General features: G+C 43.4%; 1 protein-coding gene and 1 long non-coding RNA gene across 3 annotated transcripts; both read right to left on the bottom strand.

The window, feature by feature from the left end:
• Nucleotides 1-1875: 1875 nt before the first annotated feature.
• Nucleotides 1876-6228, bottom strand: LOC121445685 (acidic repeat-containing protein-like). The gene is made up of 4 exons (XM_041647834.1): nucleotides 6154-6228; nucleotides 4888-5026; nucleotides 2834-3038; nucleotides 1876-2189 (listed from the first exon to the last, which is right to left on the bottom strand). Exons 1-4 carry the CDS (start codon nucleotides 6226-6228, stop codon nucleotides 1940-1942), a joined length of 669 nt encoding a protein of 222 aa, XP_041503768.1. The 3' UTR covers nucleotides 1876-1939.
• Nucleotides 6229-7376: 1148 nt separating this feature from the next.
• On the bottom strand, nucleotides 7377-19384 carry LOC121445684. 2 transcript variants are annotated; one of them, XR_005973988.1, is made up of 3 exons: nucleotides 19328-19384; nucleotides 18817-18847; nucleotides 7377-7453 (listed from the first exon to the last, which is right to left on the bottom strand). It is a non-coding gene; the product is annotated as an uncharacterized LOC121445684 (long non-coding RNA). The 2 variants fall into 2 exon arrangements; XR_005973987.1 differs by lacking the exon at nucleotides 7377-7453 and adding an exon at nucleotides 14985-15055 and having other exon boundaries at nucleotides 19328-19375.
• Nucleotides 19385-19392: the final 8 nt, after the last annotated feature.

The following is a 19392-nucleotide window of genomic DNA, read 5'->3' as shown; positions in this document are numbered from 1 at the left end:
CGTCCAAGGTCGGAGCTGAGCCAGGTGGGTAAGCAGATAAAGTTACTTGTCACCAAGTCTGACAAGCTGAGTTCAATCCCTGGAATCCACAAGATAGAAGAGAACTGACTTCCAAAATTTGTCCTCTGACTTTATATGTGTGCTATGACACAAACATGGCCCCTCCCCCACAATAAATGTAATAAAAAATTTTTTAAAGAATTCAAGGGCAGCCTAGGCTATATGAGACCTATCAAAGATAGTAATAAATAATAAAAATAATAATGATAATAATGGGCTTGGGAGAGGGCTCAATTTGTGAAGTACTAATCATGTATGTACAAGGAGCTGAATTTGGTCTTAGCAACCACATAAAAAGTTAAGCATGGCCAGGCGGTGGTGGCGCACGCCTTTAATCCCAGCACTCGGGAGGCAGAGGCAGGCGGATCTCTGTGAGTTCGAGACCAGCCTGGTCTACAAGAGCTAGTTCCAGGACAGGCTCCAAAACCACAGAGAAACCCTGTCTCGAAAAACCAAAAAGAAAAAAAAAAGTTAAGCATGGTGGTGTGCACTTATCACCCCAGTCCTGGGTGGGTGGTGACAGGAAGAACACAGTAGCTTGCTGGTCAGCCAGCCTAGCCGAATTGGAAAGCACTACAACCACATGAGACACTGTCTCAAAAAACAAGGTGGACAGCTCTTGGAAATGAAACCAAAGGTTTGTCACTGGCTTCCACATGCATATACACATGTACATATGTGTTCCAAGACAAGCGCGCGCGCACACACACACACACACACACACACACACACACAGACAAGAATTCTCTAAGTGGACCCCAAGTCTCTAGAAGTGAACAGAAAGTAAAAAAGATGTTTTGTCTCAAAGAAACTGTAAGTCCCAAGTCCCGGTCTCTGGCCTCCATCTTTGGAGGCCCTGTCCTTGTGCCTGCCAAGCCTTGACCCCTCCCTGGAGGAGTGTCAAGACAGCCTGCCAAAATCTTGACCACTCTTCCAGGCTACTTAAACTGCTTCCCCAGAAGGTCCCCTGGTGGTCTCTCCCCCCCACACCGTGGTCATGTTCACGGTCTCCCGGTCGACCCCCCCCCCCCCCCGTGGCCACCTGCGAGTGCAGGAATCCCATTAAACCTGGATATTTTTAATTTGGCTTGTTGTGATTTGGCTTGATTGGGATTTTTGCATTGGCAGAGAGCTCGCACTAGGAAAAATTCCTAACAGAAACCAAGAAACGGGCTGTGGAAGGCCTCTAGGTACTGGAAAAGAAATGGATTTCCAGAAGTTCCCGTCAACACTTTAATCATAATCTAGGTGACTCATCCTAGATTCTTGACCTTCCAAACTCTAAAATATTATAATATAATAGAATATCCGTGCTGCTCTAAGCCACAAGTTGGTGGGCATTTTCTGTGGCATTCACAGGAGTACATACACTAAAACAATGTTGGGTCCTATCCACACCCTCAATAGCTCCCAGAGATAGGCAGTCTGCTCGAGCACTTGAATAGGAGAGCTGGAATGTGAGATGGAAACATTTATTTTCTGAATGATTGCATGCTTCACTCAAATCCATGAGCAGCTGGAATTCATGAAGCAGGCTGGCTCCTCACACCCGAGGAGGCATAACAAGCTGGCAGAGTACTCACTACGAGCCACTTACTCTGTTGTGACAATATTCTCCTGTTCTCACTGCTCTCCCTCCCAAGAAACATCCTTTTCTTCTGACTCATTCCAAGTTAAAACCCAATGTGGATCCAAAGGGCTTCAAGTATTGTCAAGAGCTGTATGGTTAGCAAAAGAACTCTTTATTAAGAAAAATCATCAATAATAACAAATCAGAAAACACATTTAAATCCCAATACTTAAAACCTTACAGAAATAGTTTTCTAGAACTTCTTGCCAGTAAAGGATTTGGCTCACATAACTATATTCCAGGCAAACCTTAAGGATTTGCCTTTTGTTTACTGGCAAAATAATCCTTGCTGAGTCTTTTCATCACATTCCCATGGCTGATTCCTGCCGTGCCGTTAAACACGGCTCTATAATTCTCCTGCACATATTTGGCAAATGGTCTCACATAGGGCACAATGGGGGTTCCATCCTTGCGAAACAATGGCAGCAAGACCAGATGCCCTTTGCATCTGGCACAGATGAAGCGTTCAGTGTTCAGCGATCTGGTGTAGCGGCCAATCCTGGGGAGAAAGGAGATACCACAGCACAATAACAAATTAATCACGACCCCTCAACAGCAGCTCCAACTCCTCAGCTTTATGCTCAAAGCAATTTTCTGTGAGTTCTGAGGAGCCCCAGGCAGCAGCAGAGTCAGGCCAGCTCAAATTCAGGAAGATAATGGAGAAAGAGAACGAAGAAATAGTGAGCTTGACTCCTTAAATTGGTCCATAGACTTACTAAAGATCGATTTGGTCCTGCCATAGTTCAAGGCTACAAAGCTAGCTCAAGACTAGCATATAGGCCAGGCGGTGATGGTGCATGCCTTTAATCCCAGCACTCGGGAGGCAGAAGCAGGCGGATCTCTGTGAGTTTGAGACCAGCCTGGTCTACAAGAGCTAGTTCCAGGACAGGCTCCAAAACCACAGAGAAACCCTGTCTCGAAAAACCAAAAAAAAAAAAAAAAGAAAGAAAGGAAGGAAGGAAGGAAGGAAAGAAGGAAGAAAAGAGGGCTGGCTGATGATATGGCTCAGGCAGGGGAGCCATGTAGTGTTTGCCTGGCAGCCATGAGTCCCTTAGCTCAATTCCCAGTACCAGAAAAAGAAAACAAACAGCTATTGGAGGCTGGAATAACAAAAGAATTGGGAAAAATCTGAAAAGGCCTTACCTGTATTTGCACAGCATGCATTCATAATAGATCTTGTAGTGAATTGTGTAGTTATGGCAACGGGTGACCTTGGGCAGTTCTGGGTGTACTGAATTGCATTTTTTAGCATAATATTGCCATGAGATACCATGAGAATCCCGGATGCCATCAAGCAGCCAGGAGGCTGCATGGCATAGTTCATGGATCAAGGTGTCCCGGATTTGATCTTGAGAGAGAAATGAAAAGAAACTGTCAGCACTAAAATGAATTTTCTTCTGATCTACTATCCCATAAGCCCTTGACTTTCACCCCTACCAAACACAAGGCTGTCTCACAGAAGCACAGTCGGCTGCAATTGTTGCCTTCCCAGGATCCGGAGAGTCAAATTTCTACCCACATACAAGCTAGTTTTGGTTTTGACTGCTTCTTAAGTGGTCAGGTCTTTGGGGAGCAGCTCCAGCATGTTCATCCTTTTGTGGGACATTGCTCGAAATGTACCTGGACGAGGCTTGCTTTCTTCACGCTTGGGACAAAGGTGGGCTCAGGAGGTATGTATGGCCATGAGATTTGGTGAGCAGAAGTTTGGGGTAAGAGAGAGATCTGAGCTGGGTTCTATTATGAAAAAATTAATTACATTTATTTATTGTGTGTGTGTGTGTGTGCATGCACATACATGCACATGCATGTGGAGACCAGAGGATAACTTGTGGAAGTCAGCTCTTCCCTTTGACTATGTAAGTCCTGGAGAAGAAACTCAGATCAGCAGGCTGGATGGCCCTGAGCCTTCTCACCCCCCTCCCCACACCCGTGAGCTAGACTCTTAACAACTGACTAAATTTAGAATTAGAAAGGCTATTTAAGTCCATACATGACCTTTAACCCTAGCACTTGAGAGGATGAAACAGGTGGATGACCCTGGGTTAGAGATCAGTTAGCATTATATGACAAGATCCTATCTCAAAACAACTTTGCTTTGTTTAAGTATTTTTTCTTACTGATTTTTTTTGTTTCTTTGTTTTGATTTTAGTTTTTTGTTTTCTTGTTTTTTTTTTTTGAGAGAGAGAGAGAGAACACAGGCAAACATACATAAAGGTAGGTGGGAAGAGTTGGGGGAGGGGAAAGAACATGATCAAAATACATTGTATAAAAAATATTTTTTAATTAAAAACAAAAAACCGGCAGCCCACTTCTGTAATCCCAGCACTGAAAGGCTGAGGCAAGAGAACTATACAAGTTCAGGGTCATAGTATGAGGCCAGCCAAGGCTACACTAACCTGTACCCTCACCCTCCCTACCAAAAGGCGGCCATTCAAAGCTGAGTTGGGGGGCAGACACCTGTATGTAGTTCCAGTTACTCAAAAAGCTGAGACAAGAGGTCTGCTTGAGTCCAGGGGTTCAAGACTAGCCTGGACAACATAGCAAGACACCATATCAGAAACAAGACAAAACACTTGATTCTAAAAATCTGTTGTCGCTGCTATTTGATGGCATACTACTTACACGGCATGTGTGAGGCTATAGTCTCCAATATGGTGGGAGCATTCGGGAGAAGTCAAACAAAATGTAAGTAATGATTGGATCTACAAAACCACGAGCTGCATTTTGAGAGCCAATGGGCAAAGAATGGATAAACCATGGGCTAGCAGCGAGCAGTGAGAAGCCAGATAAAACCCGTGAAGCAGGAGAAGACTACCATGGCCTTGAAAACCAGGCTCTGAGCAGGAAAGCAACATAGTAGCACACACACACAAACTGAGGGAACAGAAGGAGGGGATAAGTCACCAGACTTTGACAAATGAAAAACTGTCTGGCTAGAGCGGGCATCTTGACCCTTGGCAATTGAGAGAATGGAGACCTGGCTTTGGCAAAGGAAATGTGCAGATGGGCCTGGAAACTACACTGAATTCCTAGGAAAGGTGAGACATCTAATAATGATGTCCTCTCAGCAACATACAGAAGGCCTACCCACATGGAAATGACAGTTCAAAGCTGTGACACAGGTTGCCGGGGATGAGTAATTTAACAGATCAGAAGGACAGGGTGCTAGGGTAAATCCACCATAGTCCTGGAATCACCTGCAGAGTCGCAGACTTTTGGAGAAATTGAAATCTTAGCATAGCGCTGCCTCTTGGGTTGTTGTATCTCATGGGTAGTGCATAAACCAGCAGTCCGTAGCATCTTTTTATTCCAAATGATTTCTATTTTCTCTGGCAACTGAAAATGAAAAGCAAACAAAAGTATCAGAAAGCAGTTCTAAAGGTTTACTTTTTTTTAAAAATGTATGTGTATGTGTATAAGCCTGAGTTTATATGTACCACATGTGTACCAGAAGAGAGTGTCAGGTCCCCTGGATCTGGAGTTATAGAGCAGTTGCGAGCTTCCAAGTGCATGCTGGGAACCAAACCTGGGTCTGTTGCCAGAGCATTAAGTGCTCTTAACTGCTAAGCTATCTCCCTAGAAACAACTCATATCAGAAAATAAGAACAAGAGTTTTTCTCCCTCTGAGAAAAAGTAAGAGGACATGCCAATGTGGACGAGGGAAATTTCACAAGGCACCACCCCTAGATGAAACGCCACAGGTAATAACTGCCCTGCAGAAATAATCAGTTTTCCAGTGATGAACTCTTATCGGCTATACAATCCCAAGAGCTCTGCTCTAAACACATAGGAGCAACACTAAATGGACTCAGTAGGTTTTACACATAGCCGGGCAGTGGTGGCGCACGCCTTTAATCCCAGCACTTGGGAGGCAGAGGCAGGCGGATCTCTGTGAGTTCGAGACCAGCCTGGTCTACAAGAGCTAGTTCCAGGACAGGCTCCAAAACCACAGAGAAACCCTGTCTCGAAAAACCAAAAAGAAAAAGAAAAAAAAAAGGTTTTACACATACTACACACACACAAAGAGGTCATTAATTTGAGAGGTGGAGATATAGGAAGAACAGGGGTGGTAGAAATGACACAAAGATAGTAGTCACATATGAAATTCTCAAAAAATAAAAACAAAGTAAGAGGAACTGTCTCCTACATTCTTGAGTTGCTGAAGAGAAATTTATGCAAATAAAAAACAAATCTAAACATTGAAGTCCTGGGAATGACAATTAATAGGTTAATCAGGACACAAGGAAGGAGATTTTTAAGGCTACAGGACCTTCAGGATATAAGAATTCCCTCCACAAAGCCTCTTCAGCAGAAGACTGTAACACTGGATTAAACAACAACAAACGATCTACCGGTGATGGTACAGCTCAGGGGTAGGGTGCTTTCCTCACATGCAGGAAGCATGGTAAGAAATAAAAGAGCCCAAAACAAACAAGCAAAACAAGTGGCCAGAAGGTCCCTACCTCTGCATTTTCTAATCCAGTCCATACCACCAAGCTATTGGCAGATGGATTCAGCAGTAGCTTCCCGTCACACATTCCTGTGCACTGGTTCCTACCAATTTAAATTTAACTTTTCCTAACCTACTTGCCAAGGCCATCGAAGACAAGACAACAAGAGCTTGCTGTACCTAGGCCCTGTTCTAAGCACTTTATGATTATGGAAATATTGCAGTCTAATAGTAACTCTGAGGTAGTAAGTAGAATGGGCCTGAGTTCTGTACCATGGATTCAACAAACTGCAGATCAAAAATGACTACAATTTATTACATAAATGTACAAAACTGTCAGATAATAAAAAATGACAAAAACATGCATCTGCTAGAAATATACACAGAGGATGAGCAGAGGACATTTTATATAAGAGATTTGAGCACCTGTAGATTTTGCCATTTGTTGAGGGGTACCAGAACCCGTTCCCTGCAGGCACAGAAAGATGACTGCACTATTATTGGCCTCATTTTACAAGAGACATGGGTAAAAGGAGGCTAAGCAACTCATCCAGCTCCTTCTCATCATCTTCTTTACCTTATCACATGTCCTTTCCCTGCTGCCGTTCTCAGTACAAACCATTTTTTAAGGAGCAGGAGCCTCATGTCTTTCAGGAAATCCTATTTTCTGACTTCTCAGACTTTTCAGTCATTCTCCCTGTGCTAATCTCCTACTGTAATAGCCATCTGCTCATATATACAACCAAAACAAGTTCTCTTTCACACAAGCATTCTCTCTCATGTTTGCTAAGTCCAAAGTGCCCCCCCCAAATACAGCTGCGCTGGTGACCATGTCCTAAACAGAAGGACTAACTGGGTAAACAGACGATTATTGGGTAAGGGCATCTAGTTCCTGATTAATCTGAACAGCCTATATCAGCACAAAGACCCCTACCTGCTGACTATCATAAAATCTGCTTGCTTTCCCACTGTTTTGCTTCTCTCTGCCCCTCTGAGAGAGAGCCTTGGCAGTTTGGACCCCAATAAGTCTTTCTTTTCTACCCATGGAGTGGTCCAGGTCTACTCAAACTAGCACAGCTCCAAGACATGAAGCAGACATGGTTAGTACAGCAGCCAAGCATGCTGGTGTACAAGAGGTATTCAATAGAAACTTATTCGTTGTTTCTACCTTTCCATCAAAGACAGTGTGGTTAAGTAGTGCGTAGATTTTCTGAGCCAGTTCTTCCTTATTGTGCTTGAAATTCCTTCCAGAATACTCTTTTAACTTCTCAATGTTATTCAAGAAACATCCAGGAATTTTGCACATACGTTTCCTACAAAGGTAAATTCAAGTGAATTTTTCATGGCTAAAGAAATAGGAGAAGACATGCATAAAGGTCTAAAAACTTGCTGTTCTTTCCTTCCGGCTCATCATATATTAACATTTATTTCCCAGGCTCCATTCAGTGTTTCTCTTTACTCTTGGCACACATTCTCAAACGTTATGAGGCCAGGTTTCAACCTCAAAACTGATAACTACACCTACAGCTTCAGTCTCTGATGTTTCTGATTTTTCATTTATTCAATGTAAATTCCCAACACATTTATGAGTCTATCTTTAGCCTAAGAGGCTCCATAATGAAAATTCTGTCACAACTGACAGAAAACCTTGGAGGCATTTTGAATGCATTTTCCCTTACCCTGTGTTCAACTGGGATGTGAACTGCTATCTTCTGACTGTGGGCTCTCCCGGACAGCATCTGCTTTGCAACTCAGGTTCACCTCTCTCATCAAGACCTGCCTTCCCCTTCATAGAACAGCACTCTCTAACTACCAGGCTCTTTTCATTCTAACCCAGTACCCACTCACCTCCAGATTCATTTTGTTTCCTTCTGGCTTTTCCTTGACCAGCTGGCCTGGTATTCAAGGCCTGAGTCAATGTGATTCTAGCCACTGTTTCCAGCTACCACTTCTACTCTGCTCAAAGTGGGCAGCTCAAACATTCCCTGGAGTGAATGGTGATTTCCCATTGTGCTGCGGCATCAACTCTTTCCCGTGATACAGAGTGACCCATCTCTGCCTTTCCTGAGAACCACCAGTGGCATTTTAGTATTTGCAAAGAACCTCTCTTTGCATCATATCATTGTTTGTTCCCATCTCTATCTTGCAAATGAGGATACTAAAGCTCAGGTGTCTGACCCAAAAGTCAGAGACAATGGATCTTCTGACCCAAATCCTCAATCTTTCCATTAAACCATGATTGGGCCAATGCTCAGTTGCTACTGATGTAAATAGAAGTGGGTTTTTTTAAATTTGCTTTTTAGTGTTTGGTTTGTTTGGGTTTTTTTCTTTCTTTCTTTTTTTCTTTGGTTTTTCGAGCCTGTCCTGGAACTAGCTCTTGTAGACCAGGCTGATCTCAAACTCACAGAGATCCGCCTGCTTCTGCCTCCCAAGTGCTGGGTGCTGGGATTAAAGGCGTGCACCACCACCGCCCAGCTTTTTTTTTTTTTTGGTTTTTTGAGACAGGGTTTCTCTGTAGTTTTGGAGCCTGTCCTGGAACTAGCTCTTGTAGACCAGGCTGGTCTCGAACTCAGAGATCCACCTGCCTCTGCATGTGCCACCACCGCCTGGCTTTTTAAAAATTTATTTTACATCGCGACTGAAGTTTCCCCTCCCTCTTCTCCTCTGCCCCAATCCACTTCTCCTCTATTTATGTTCAGAAAGGGGCAGGACTCCCATGGGTATCAACAAATCATGGCATATCAAGGTAAGGTAAGACTAAGCACCTTCCCTTGTATGAAGTATGAAGAACAGGTTCCCAAGAGCTGGCCAAAGTGTTAGGGACAGGTCCTGCTCCCATTGTTAGGAGTCCCAGAAGTAGAGCAAGCTACACTGCTGTGGAATATGCCTTTACACTGTGTGAATATATGTCACTGTGATTGATTTAATAAGGAAGCTGACTGGCCAATAGCTGGGCAGAAAGAGATTGGGCTAGAGAGCCAGACTAGGAGACTGCTGGGAGGAAGAAGGGGAGAGCCTGGAGTCTTCAGCAGAGAAAAAGAGAAACAACATGAGCATGCCATACTGAGAAAAGGTACCAAGCCATGTGGCAGAGCGGAGATGAGAAATACAGGTTAATTTAAATGTTAAGAGTTAGCTGGTAACAACTCTGAGCTATTGGCCAAGTGTTTCCAACTAATATTGAGTCTCTGCATTTGGGAAACAGCTATGAGACAGGAAACTCCATCTATACTACACAACTGTAACATATATGTAGAGTACTTAGGTCAGTCCCATACAGGCTTCCTGGTTGTCAGTTCAGATTCTGTGAGTCCCTATGAGCCCAGGTAAGTTGTTTTTGTGAGTTTTCTTGTGATGTCCTTGACCCCTCTGGTGTCTACAACCCTTCCTCCCTCTGGAAGTGTTTTTTTTGTTTTGTTTTGGTTTGGTTTGGTTTGGTTTGGTTTTTGTTTTTTTTTTCTTTTTTTTAGGAGATAGGCTCTTGTCACATAGGCAAGGCTGGTCCCAAACTCGTGGGAATCATTCTGCCTTTTCCTTCCAATTGCTAGTATTTACCATATGTGCCATTATACCTGGAGGAGGCTTTTAAAAAATTATGGCTAGAACAAACCACAACCAGATAGAGAAGCCCACAGAGCTAGAAAAATGAACTGCCAACACAGTGAGTTTGGCTTCACAAGCTCACATTTTTGCTTTAACACTAGATATGTATCAGCAAAGGCAGATGACAACCACTACCATCTGTCAGATGCAGCAGAGAATGGGACCTCCGTGTCTACGCAGAGAAAGCTAGCCTTTAGACTTATTAGCAAACTTTTCCTCAAAGTTTGTGCACCCCACATCCAAACTAACAACAAGCAGCCTAGACAAGAGCTATGGGCAGCAGTGCAGGAGGCTCTCAGAGAGATGGAGTACAGTAAGATAGTGGTAAAAATTCAAACAGGCTAATCACCTTCAGATAGGGTAGTGACAGGACACCAAGAGGCAGCTTCTCCTTTCTTCTGTCATTCTCTAGCAAAGCAACCTGGCTATTATCAAAACAAGCATCCCTACAGACAAAGCAGCTTAAACGCATACATAGAAACTGAGTGTGGTGATGCATGCATGCCTTTAATCCCAGCACTTGGGAAGCAGAGGCAGGCAGACTTCTGTGAGTTCCGGATCAGCCTGGTCTACAGTTACAGGACAAGTTCCAAAACTACAGAGAAACCCTGTCTCAAATGCTCCCCCCTCCCCCGCAAAAGAAAAGCATATAGAATCCAGAGATGAAGCCTTGTTGATAGGGGATCCAAGAGCACACGGTAAACTGTCTCAATCATCTCAGCCACCCAAAAGCACAGGGACACAGTCTTTTTTCTCAGATCTAAACTGACCTCCCCTACCCAATGCCTGGCATACCTTTTCCCCTTCCCCTCCCTGAAGACAATTTTTCTCCCAAAATATAAGCTTAAGAGTATCACCAAGCTGAAGTAGCCAGTTCATCCCCAAGCACCACAAAACAAAAAACCCACAAAAAATCAAAATGCTTACACACACACACACACACACACACACACACACACACACACAGATGCTTCTTCAGATATACTTTCTCTCTTTTTTCTTTTTTCTTTTCCACCAAGACAGGGTTTCTGTGTGTGGCTCTGGCTGACCTGGAACTCTCTATAGACCAGGCTGGCCTTGAACTCAGAGATCTGCGTTCCTTCTCTTAAAAATAATTCAGCTGTAGCCAGGCAGTGGTGGTGCACACCTTTAATCCCAGCACTCAGGAGGCTGAGACAGGCAGACCTATGAGTTTGAGGCCAGCCTGGCCCACAGAGTGAGTTCCAGGACAGCCAGAGCTACACAAAGAAACCCTGTCTTGAAAAACAAAAACAAAAGATAATTTAGATATAAGTGTGCATTACCCCTGAATGGAAGTAAAGCAGGAGATAAAAATTGAAATCATATTTTGAGGGGGAAAGTGAGATTTTAAGAATCGAAATGAGAAAATGTAACAACTTCTAGCTTAAGTATTAACATGTCTTTGACTCATACAATCACTTGTTTTTAAGGGCTTCCTGTGACTCTTAAAGAACTCCAAATAAGCTGGGCAGTGGTGGCGCACGCCTTTAATCCCAGCACTCAGGAGGCAGAGGCATCTCTGAGTTGAGGCCAGCCTGGTCTACAAGAGCTAGTTTCAGGACAGGCTCCAAAGCTACAGAAAAAACCCTGTCTCGAAGAAAAACAACAACAACAAAAAAAAACTCTAAATAATCTACTTCACCCTAACCTTTTTTTCTGAGTCAAGGACGCTTTGAAAATTCACAGGATAGCATTGATGCAGCTCAGTGACACAGTGCTTCACAGCATGTTCAAATCTAAGGACTCTAACCCCAATCCTGTCTAACAAAACAAAACCGAAGAATACACACAAAAGGGGAAATGTGTTCATGGAGAAACCTGTAAGTCATTTTTAACTACCTTCTCTTTGAACTCAAATCAAAAAGTAGGCTCTTTCTCCACTGTAATTACTTTCTTCGTAGCTTTTTGAGATAAGAATATCAGGTAGCTTCAGTCTGGCCTTGAACTCGATTTGTAGAGGGTGGCCTGGAACTCCTAATTGTCCTGCCTCTGCCTGCCAAGTGCTGGTATTAATGTGCCATCACATCAACTGTATTGGCTTATTAAGTACAAACTGATGACCATCAGGCTGTGTCCAGCCTAATACATATTTTGGCTACATATCCATCTTTGTCCTGATTTTAAGGACAAATGAAACTTTAGAGGCCAGAGCTGCTGTGAGGATGAAGGAAGCACACTCTGCCAGGTAACTACTAGAATTTAAGTAGAGCACACAGGCCTGGTCCTTTGGCTGGATGGCTGGGGGTAGAGGGGTATACCATGACAACACACAGGACCAGAAGATGACCTCATCACTCTGTATGTACATGCCCACTTAGGGTCAGAAACTTTCATCTAATCAGACTCCTGTTCATTCCCTTGGAGTCTCTAGTATCTCCTGGATACTGGAATCAAATCCCATGCAAGTGAGTACTTTAGCAGTGCACATATCCAGTCTTTGCAACTTTCAACTTTTGCTGCAATGGGTTTCTTCTGTAAGGCCCCAATTTTTTGGTCCACTATCAGTTAAAAAAATAAATAGTTGATTGTACCCTGAACATCAGTACCATCAAGCAGAAAGGGAAGCTCAAAAAGAGCTCTTCTAAACTGGGCGGTGGTGGTGCACGCCTTTAATCCCAGCACTCGGGAGGCAGAAGCAGGCGGATCTCTGAGTTCGGATCTCTGAGTTCGAGGCCAGCCTGGTCTACAAGAGCTAGTTCACAGAGGCTAGGTTGCATAAGCAACTATGATGCCTGTATGGTGTACCCCATATATATCCCCAGCAGCACCTTCACCTAATTTGCATGTCTAACCTTGCCTTTTGCCTTCTTCCAGAACCCACGCACGGCACCAGTAACTCCAGCCAGAGACTTCACTCATTTTATTTAACAAATTTATTAAACATCTGTTACATGCCACTCACAAGGCTCTAGAGAATAAATCATTAAGAGTCCTCTTATAAACAAACTACCAAGAGGACAAATTTGGCAACATGTTACGAGAAAAACTCCAAAACTGGGAACGCTGCATAGAGGACTTGACAATTCGAGTAGTGGGGGCATGTCAAAGATGATGACCCAAGATATCATAGGGACAGGAATTCAGGGGAAAAGCACTCCATGGGGACTGAACTGTAAATGCTAACATATTGGAGCATAAGATGGACATGGGAGCCCCCACCCCCATTTGCAGAAAGATCCTTTTTACTCATGTGTACGTGCCCTTTTGCCTCTACGTTTCTTTAATGGCATGCATTTGGCAGGCTGGTCTGATGATGTGGGCTCATCAGGGGGACTAGACTCTGCAGAGGCACTTGGCAGGCTGGGCACATCCTGTGAGACTACCCGACGCCGTTTCCTACGTGATTTAGGTGGAGCCATGCATATAAATCTATTCTTTCTTTTCTTTCTCCTTTGTTGCGCCAGCAGAGCGGCAGCCTTTCTCTCCTTGGATTCTTGGGCTGTAACACTTTGCTGGAGCTCTGGCTCCAGCTCGGGCTCAGGCTCCAGCTCGAGCTCCGGCTCAGGCCCAGGTTCGGGCTCCGGCTCGGGCTCTGGCTCGGGCTCCGGCTCAGGCCCAGGTTCGGGCTCCGGCTCGGGCCCAGGTTCGGGCTCCGGCTCGGGCCCAGGTTCGGGCTCCGGATCTCCCTCTGGCTCTGGCTCGATATCCCCCTCTGGCTCGATATCCCCCTCTGGCTCTGGCTTGAGATCTCCCTCTGGCTCGAGATCCCCCTCTGGCTCGAGATCCCCCTCTGGCTCGAGAGCCCCCTCTGGCTCGAGATCCCCCTCTGGCTCGATATCCCCCTCTGGCTCTGGCTCCCGCTCAGGCTCGGGCTCGGGTTCAGGCTCAGGCTCAGGCTCAGGATCCCGCTCTGGCTCGGGCTCAGGCTCAGGCTCAGGCTCAGGATCCTGCTCTGGCTCAGGCTCAGGCTCAGGCTCCCGCTCGGGATCCCGCTCTAGCTCAGGCTCAAGCTCAGGCTCCCGCTCGGGTTCGGGCTCAGGCTCCAGTGGTGGTTGTTTGGAACTTTTTCCAGGGGCCCCTATTTCACAAACATCAGCAGATGAAGTAGCCCCAAGAACAACACAATCAATTTCTTTTTCGAGAACAGGCATTTGGCACTCATCACTAGAAACATCTTTTTTCTGCTCAGAACCCTTTAAATTGGGACTGTCATCTTCATCATCGATAACAATTACTTGAGACTTCTGATCGCTGGAGCCCTTAACGTTAGAAGACTCATCAGAAGAAGACTCGTCAGAAGACTCATCTGAAATTCAAGAGACATCTATAAATATACTCCTTCTATCCAACCCACTCTGTATATACAGACATCAGCAGGTTATTGAGCACAAATTAAAAAAACTGAGTGTTTGGACATTCTGAATCACAGTTAAAAATTATACTTATAGATTGTTTTCCCTGTATTTTGTGTTTTACTAAGAGTAATGACAGATAAATTAGCAATGAAAGTATTATGTATGCTATGCCCACTTTAAAATCACATTGTCTAAACAACATGAAGTATTTGCTCAGTTGTTCCTAAACACAAACCTGCTGCCTTGTGGTTCACAGCAAAATGTGGGCAATTACATCAATAAAGTGGTATCTCATTTATATCAAGTTAAAGTTCTCTAGCTTAAAAAAACTTCTTTATTTAGTCCTATGACGTAGCTGGACTTTTGGTGATTTCTACCTTATACAAATAGTGTATAGAGTAGATAGTAGTTGGTACCTCCCCCAGCTCCAGTCTCCACCAAGCTGGAAAGAGGACTGAGCCATGCCTCTCACCCTCTCCTCTTCCTTGTCATACCCACCTATAAAGGATGGAAGGAGAGGAAGATGGAGGAGTGGAGTCTAGGCAAATAGAACCCTAAGGCAGCAGAAGAGTTGCAACTGTGTTAGGAAACAGATCAAGGTGAGGAACCCAGCCATAGTTGGGCAGTGGTGGCTTAGGCCTTTAATCTCAGCACTTGAGAGACAGAGGCAGGTGGATCTCTGTGAGTTTGAAGCCAGCCAGGACTGTTATACAGAGAAACCCTGTCTCAAAAAAAAAAAGAAAAAAGAAAAGAAAGAAGAAGGAAGCCAGCCATACTGACATCCAGCACATAATGAAAAAAGGGCGGCACTGGCCTCAAGGTCATTATAAACTTAAAAATGTGCAGAGTCAGACCCTAAAACTGCCACATGTGACAAGGCTTCAGAGCAGCTATTTCTCTAAGCAAAGATGATACTTGCCTTCACTGCTTATTTCACAGATCTTAGATCTCTTTTCCTCATAGAGAGAGTCAGAGTCTGAGTCAATCACCACACAGCTAAGTAATAAGGTGGAAAAAAACAAAAGAAAAATATGAGCATAAATATTCTTTCCTTCTGGGCAGTTTCCATATTTTCTACAATAAGCAGGATTACTTGTTAAGTTTTGGTTGTTTCCTACTACACTAACGCTATTCCCCTTTATTGGAACTACAACCTTTCAATTATTCCAATTACTCTATACACCTTTCCCCTTTCTTACAAACTTCCCAAAGGAGGCGTCTGTCGGCTACAAAAAGTAAACTGGGTCTTGTCAGAGTGCAAGTACTCAAAATAGTTTTGGTGGCAGGGAAAAATTCATTGGGAGCTTATCATTCTTCAACTCTGAGATGAATTTGTGTAAGAGAGCCAAAGAGCAAAGGTTCTCACTGACCCCTTGTCAACTTGACACAAAGATATCACTGGTAAGATAAAACCTTTCCTTTCTTGTTCATCAACAAGATCACACATTAATAAACATTACAATATAAAACATTACAAAATTTACAAGTCCCGGAGTATTTAAAATTCCAAACACTTAAAAAAATTTTAGTATCTTTAACATATCAAATCTCTTAAAATCCAAAGTCTTTGTAAATTTTCAAAATCTCTTTAGAAAGTTCAAAGTCTCTCAACTGTGGCCTTCTGTAAAAATCAAAACTAAGCACTATCTTACTTCAAGAGGGAAGAACCAGGGCACAGTCACAATCTGAATAAAGCAAAACCAAACTCCAACTGTGTAAATAATTCAATGTCCAATATCTGGGTTCAAGTCACGATCTTCTGGGCTTCTCTAAAGGACCACTTTTCTGGCTCCACCCACTACAGCCCACACAGATTGTCTCCTAAGATCAGGACAACTGCACTCCACTACTGTTGTTCTTGGTAGTTGTCCTATGGTACTGGCATCTCCAAAATGCGGAGGTCTCTTGCTGCAATTGCGCTGTAGTTTCACCAATAGCCTCTGCTGGGCTCTCTTCAGGGACTTCAGCCCTGCCACACAGTGCCAAGTCTCAGCTGCTCTCCACGATACCTTCATGACTTCAAAACCAGTACCACCTGGGTGACTCTTATACACTACCAGGTTCTGCTGCCAACACAAGGTACAACCTAGGTCACCTCTGGAGTACCACTTCTGTGTGCTAATTCTGAGAAAACACTTCCCACAAGATTTCACCTCAGCGATGGTGTGTTCTTAATCACTGCTGATTTCTCAGCTCTAGTTGTCCAGCATCAATTATCCCAGCAAAGCAAAGGTTTTTTTTTCACTTTAGTGGTTTTGGTATCTTGATAATCACAACCAATTCTTCCACACACAGATTCTTAACACAAGATACGTTAACAGCCCTAATGAGAGTCTTTAAGTGATTTCAAATCTTCCCTCTGGAACTTCAAAAACCACACCTCCATCATCTGCATTTCTCTCAACACTAATCTTTCAAGTTCCCATAGAACATTTCACTAGGCTTTGAACACTCAATGAATTTTCTGGCCCCGAAGTTCCAAAGTACTTTCACAATCGACCCCCAAATGACATGGTCAGGTCTGTCATAGCAATGCCCTATCCTGGCACCAATTTCTGTCTTATTGCTGTGACGAAACACCATAACCAAAGCAACTTGGGGAGGAAATGGTTGATTTGGTCTATACTTCCACATCAACGAAAAGTCAGGACAAAAAGGCAAAGGAGTTTGGAGTCCTGGAGGCAGGAGCTAATGCAGAGGACATGGAGGAGTGCTGCTTACTGGCTTGCTCATCATGGTTTTTCTCAGCCTCCTTTTTTATAGAACATAGGACCAACAGCCCAGGGATGGCACCACCCACAATGAGCTGTGCCCTCCCACATCAATCACCAAGAAATGTCCTACAGGCTTGCCTGCTGCCCAATCTTATGGAGGCATTTTCTTAGTTGAGGTTTCCTCCTCTCAAATGATTCTAGCCTGTGTCAAGCTGACATAAAATTAGCTAGCACATACTCTTTATCCCAAGATATAATACTGGAACTCAGAGAAACTCTGCCTCAGCCTTCCAAGGGCTCTGATTATAGCCACAAACCCTCTGTATGATATACTTTTTAAAAAGTCATCATTGTAGGGGAAGTATATAGTGTGTGTGGGTGTGTGCATGTACCACAGAACACAATTGGAGGTTACAGGACAACTTTGTGAAGTCACTTCTCTTTCACCTTTACATGGATTCTGACGATCAAACTCAAGTCATCAGGCTTCTGTGGCAAGTACCTTACTTAACCCAGTGATCCATCTCCTGAACATGAAACATTTTTATGATGAATGAAAAGCACTCCAAATACCTGTTACTATATTTTTTTTGTATCCATTATAGATACCAAGGCTAATCTATTTCTACTGTACATGATCTCTCTTTTTTTTTTTAGTTTTTCGAGACAGGGTTTCTCTGTAGCTTTGGTGCCCGTCCCGGAACTAGCTCTTGTAGATCAGGCTGGCCTCGAATTCCCAGAGTGCTGGGATTAAAGGCGTGCGCCACCACCGCCCAGCTGTACGCGATCTCTTTTAAGCTGCCAAGTTGATGGGCCTTTGCTATCCTATTTACTATAACCTTAAAGAACCTTTCTTTGAGGCTGGGTGGTGGCACATGCCTTCAATTCCAGCACTCTGGAGTCAGAAGCAGGCACTCACGTGGTAGCCTGTAACTGGTTGTAATTCTGGTTCCAGAGGGTCCAACAACCCTCCTCTTGCCTTCATGGGTACAAGGCACACATACATAACAACAGGCAAATGCTTATACACATAAAGATAACTAAGTATTTTTTCTTTTTAGAGTCTTTTTCCTGGTCATGGTGGCACATCTTTAATCCCAGAATTCAAAAGGCAGAGACAGGTGGATCTCAGTTTGATGTCAGTCTGGTCTACATAGTGAATTATAGGACAGTCAGAGATACATAGACTGTCTCAAAAAAAAAAAAACTAAAAACTAAATGGCTTCTCTTAATTTCTAGCACATGGTCATCTTTTGGTTCTCACCCGATTTCTATGCATTCCTTATTCACTTCTTTTCCTACAACTTACTGGGCCAGATCATTGAAAGCTCTAACTGCTAGGTTAAAAACCTTGATTTTTATATGATGAGCTATTTGAATTGGGCATCAACATAATTTCAGTACACTCAGCATATTCACCTAGAGGCAAGATGCAGACTAGATCACAGACAAAACGTCTTTTTGACTGATGGAGACTAAAAAATCATGGTTCAAAGACATTTTAAAAATCAAACTAACTGAGCATTCATTTAATCCTAGCACTTAGGAAGCAGAGGCCACAAGTTCAAAGTCAACCTTATCTACATAGTAAGTTCCAGGTTAGCCAGGGCTACATAGTGAGACCCTGTCTCAAAAAGCCAAAAACTAGCCATGTGTGGTGGTGCATGTCTTTAATCCCAGCACTCAGGAGGCAGAGGCAGGCAAGGCAGATCTCTATGAGTTAAAAGCCAGCCTGGTCTACATAGTGTTTCAGGAAAACCAGGGCTACATAGTGAGATCAAGTCTTAAATAAGCTAAAAACTATAAATAAATAAAAGCAACAAACAGCTAAACAGTTAAAAAATGGCCCAAGACTAGAATCAGATACTTTAAAACTGGTTATAAACTCAAACAACCATCGTGATTCTGTAAGTACCATATAGTGTTTATTCTCAGAGAAAATGAAATGTTTACTCTTAAATTTTCTTACCCAGAATAGTGGATACTTCTGATAGATAGATAGATAGATAGATAGATAGATCATGTTTCAACAATTCTCCTTACCTGGCTTCTTTCTGTGGCAATTTAGTCACAGCTATAAATCAAAGAAAGAAAAAGCATTAAGAAGCATGATAAAACCTAATAGCTCATGTCTTTTATTCCTGAAAAACAATTTATAAATTAGAGCTAGTGAAATTTACATTTTCCCAAAACTGGGGACATAGGTCAGTGGTAGAACATTTGCCTACTACACCTTGGGCTCTTTGTCCAGCAATGGAAAGAAGGTCAAAGAAAGGAAGAGGGGGAGGAAAATAGAAAAAAATAAAAGAATTTATACCCCCAAGAAAGATTGAGAAGAAATAAAAGATGACCCAGGAACCAAAAAGGAGTAAACAACACATTAAACACACACACAAACAAACACGAAGATCTGCTCTTGACACCAGGGAAATAAACTTCAACATCCCAAAGAGAACAAGACTAGGACCAAATCAAGCTAAGTATCCCAAACCTCATTTCAGTCATCTACAAAGATGCTCGATGTGCATTACTGTGGAAAGAGCGGGCTACTTACAGGTTTTGCTGCTGCTGCTGGCGCTGCTGCTACTGCTGCTGCTGTTGCTGCTGCCGCTGGTGCTA

Source organism: Microtus oregoni, unplaced genomic scaffold (genome assembly GCF_018167655.1).
Source record: "Microtus oregoni isolate MIOR12 unplaced genomic scaffold, Mior012 000271F_ref0000453, whole genome shotgun sequence".
Taxonomy (NCBI): Eukaryota; Metazoa; Chordata; class Mammalia; order Rodentia; family Cricetidae; genus Microtus; species Microtus oregoni.
The sequence above is the reverse complement of the archived record's forward strand: the minus strand, read 5'-3'. Positions and strand labels throughout refer to the sequence as shown.

What these genes read in the sequence shown, in the direction of transcription:
- LOC121445685 (XM_041647834.1), bottom strand. Translation starts at nt 6,228, where the DNA reads ATGTGTGACGGGAAGCTACTGCTGAATCCATCTGCCAATAGCTTGGTG. An exon ending in AAAAGTCTGCGACTCTGCAG is followed by an intron (nt 3,039 to 4,887) that starts GTGATTCCAGGA and finishes TTCTCTCTCAAG; the next exon opens with ATCAAATCCGGGACACCTTG. An exon ending in TGCATGCTGTGCAAATACAG is followed by an intron (nt 2,190 to 2,833) that starts GTAAGGCCTTTT and finishes CTTTCTCCCCAG; the next exon opens with GATTGGCCGCTACACCAGAT.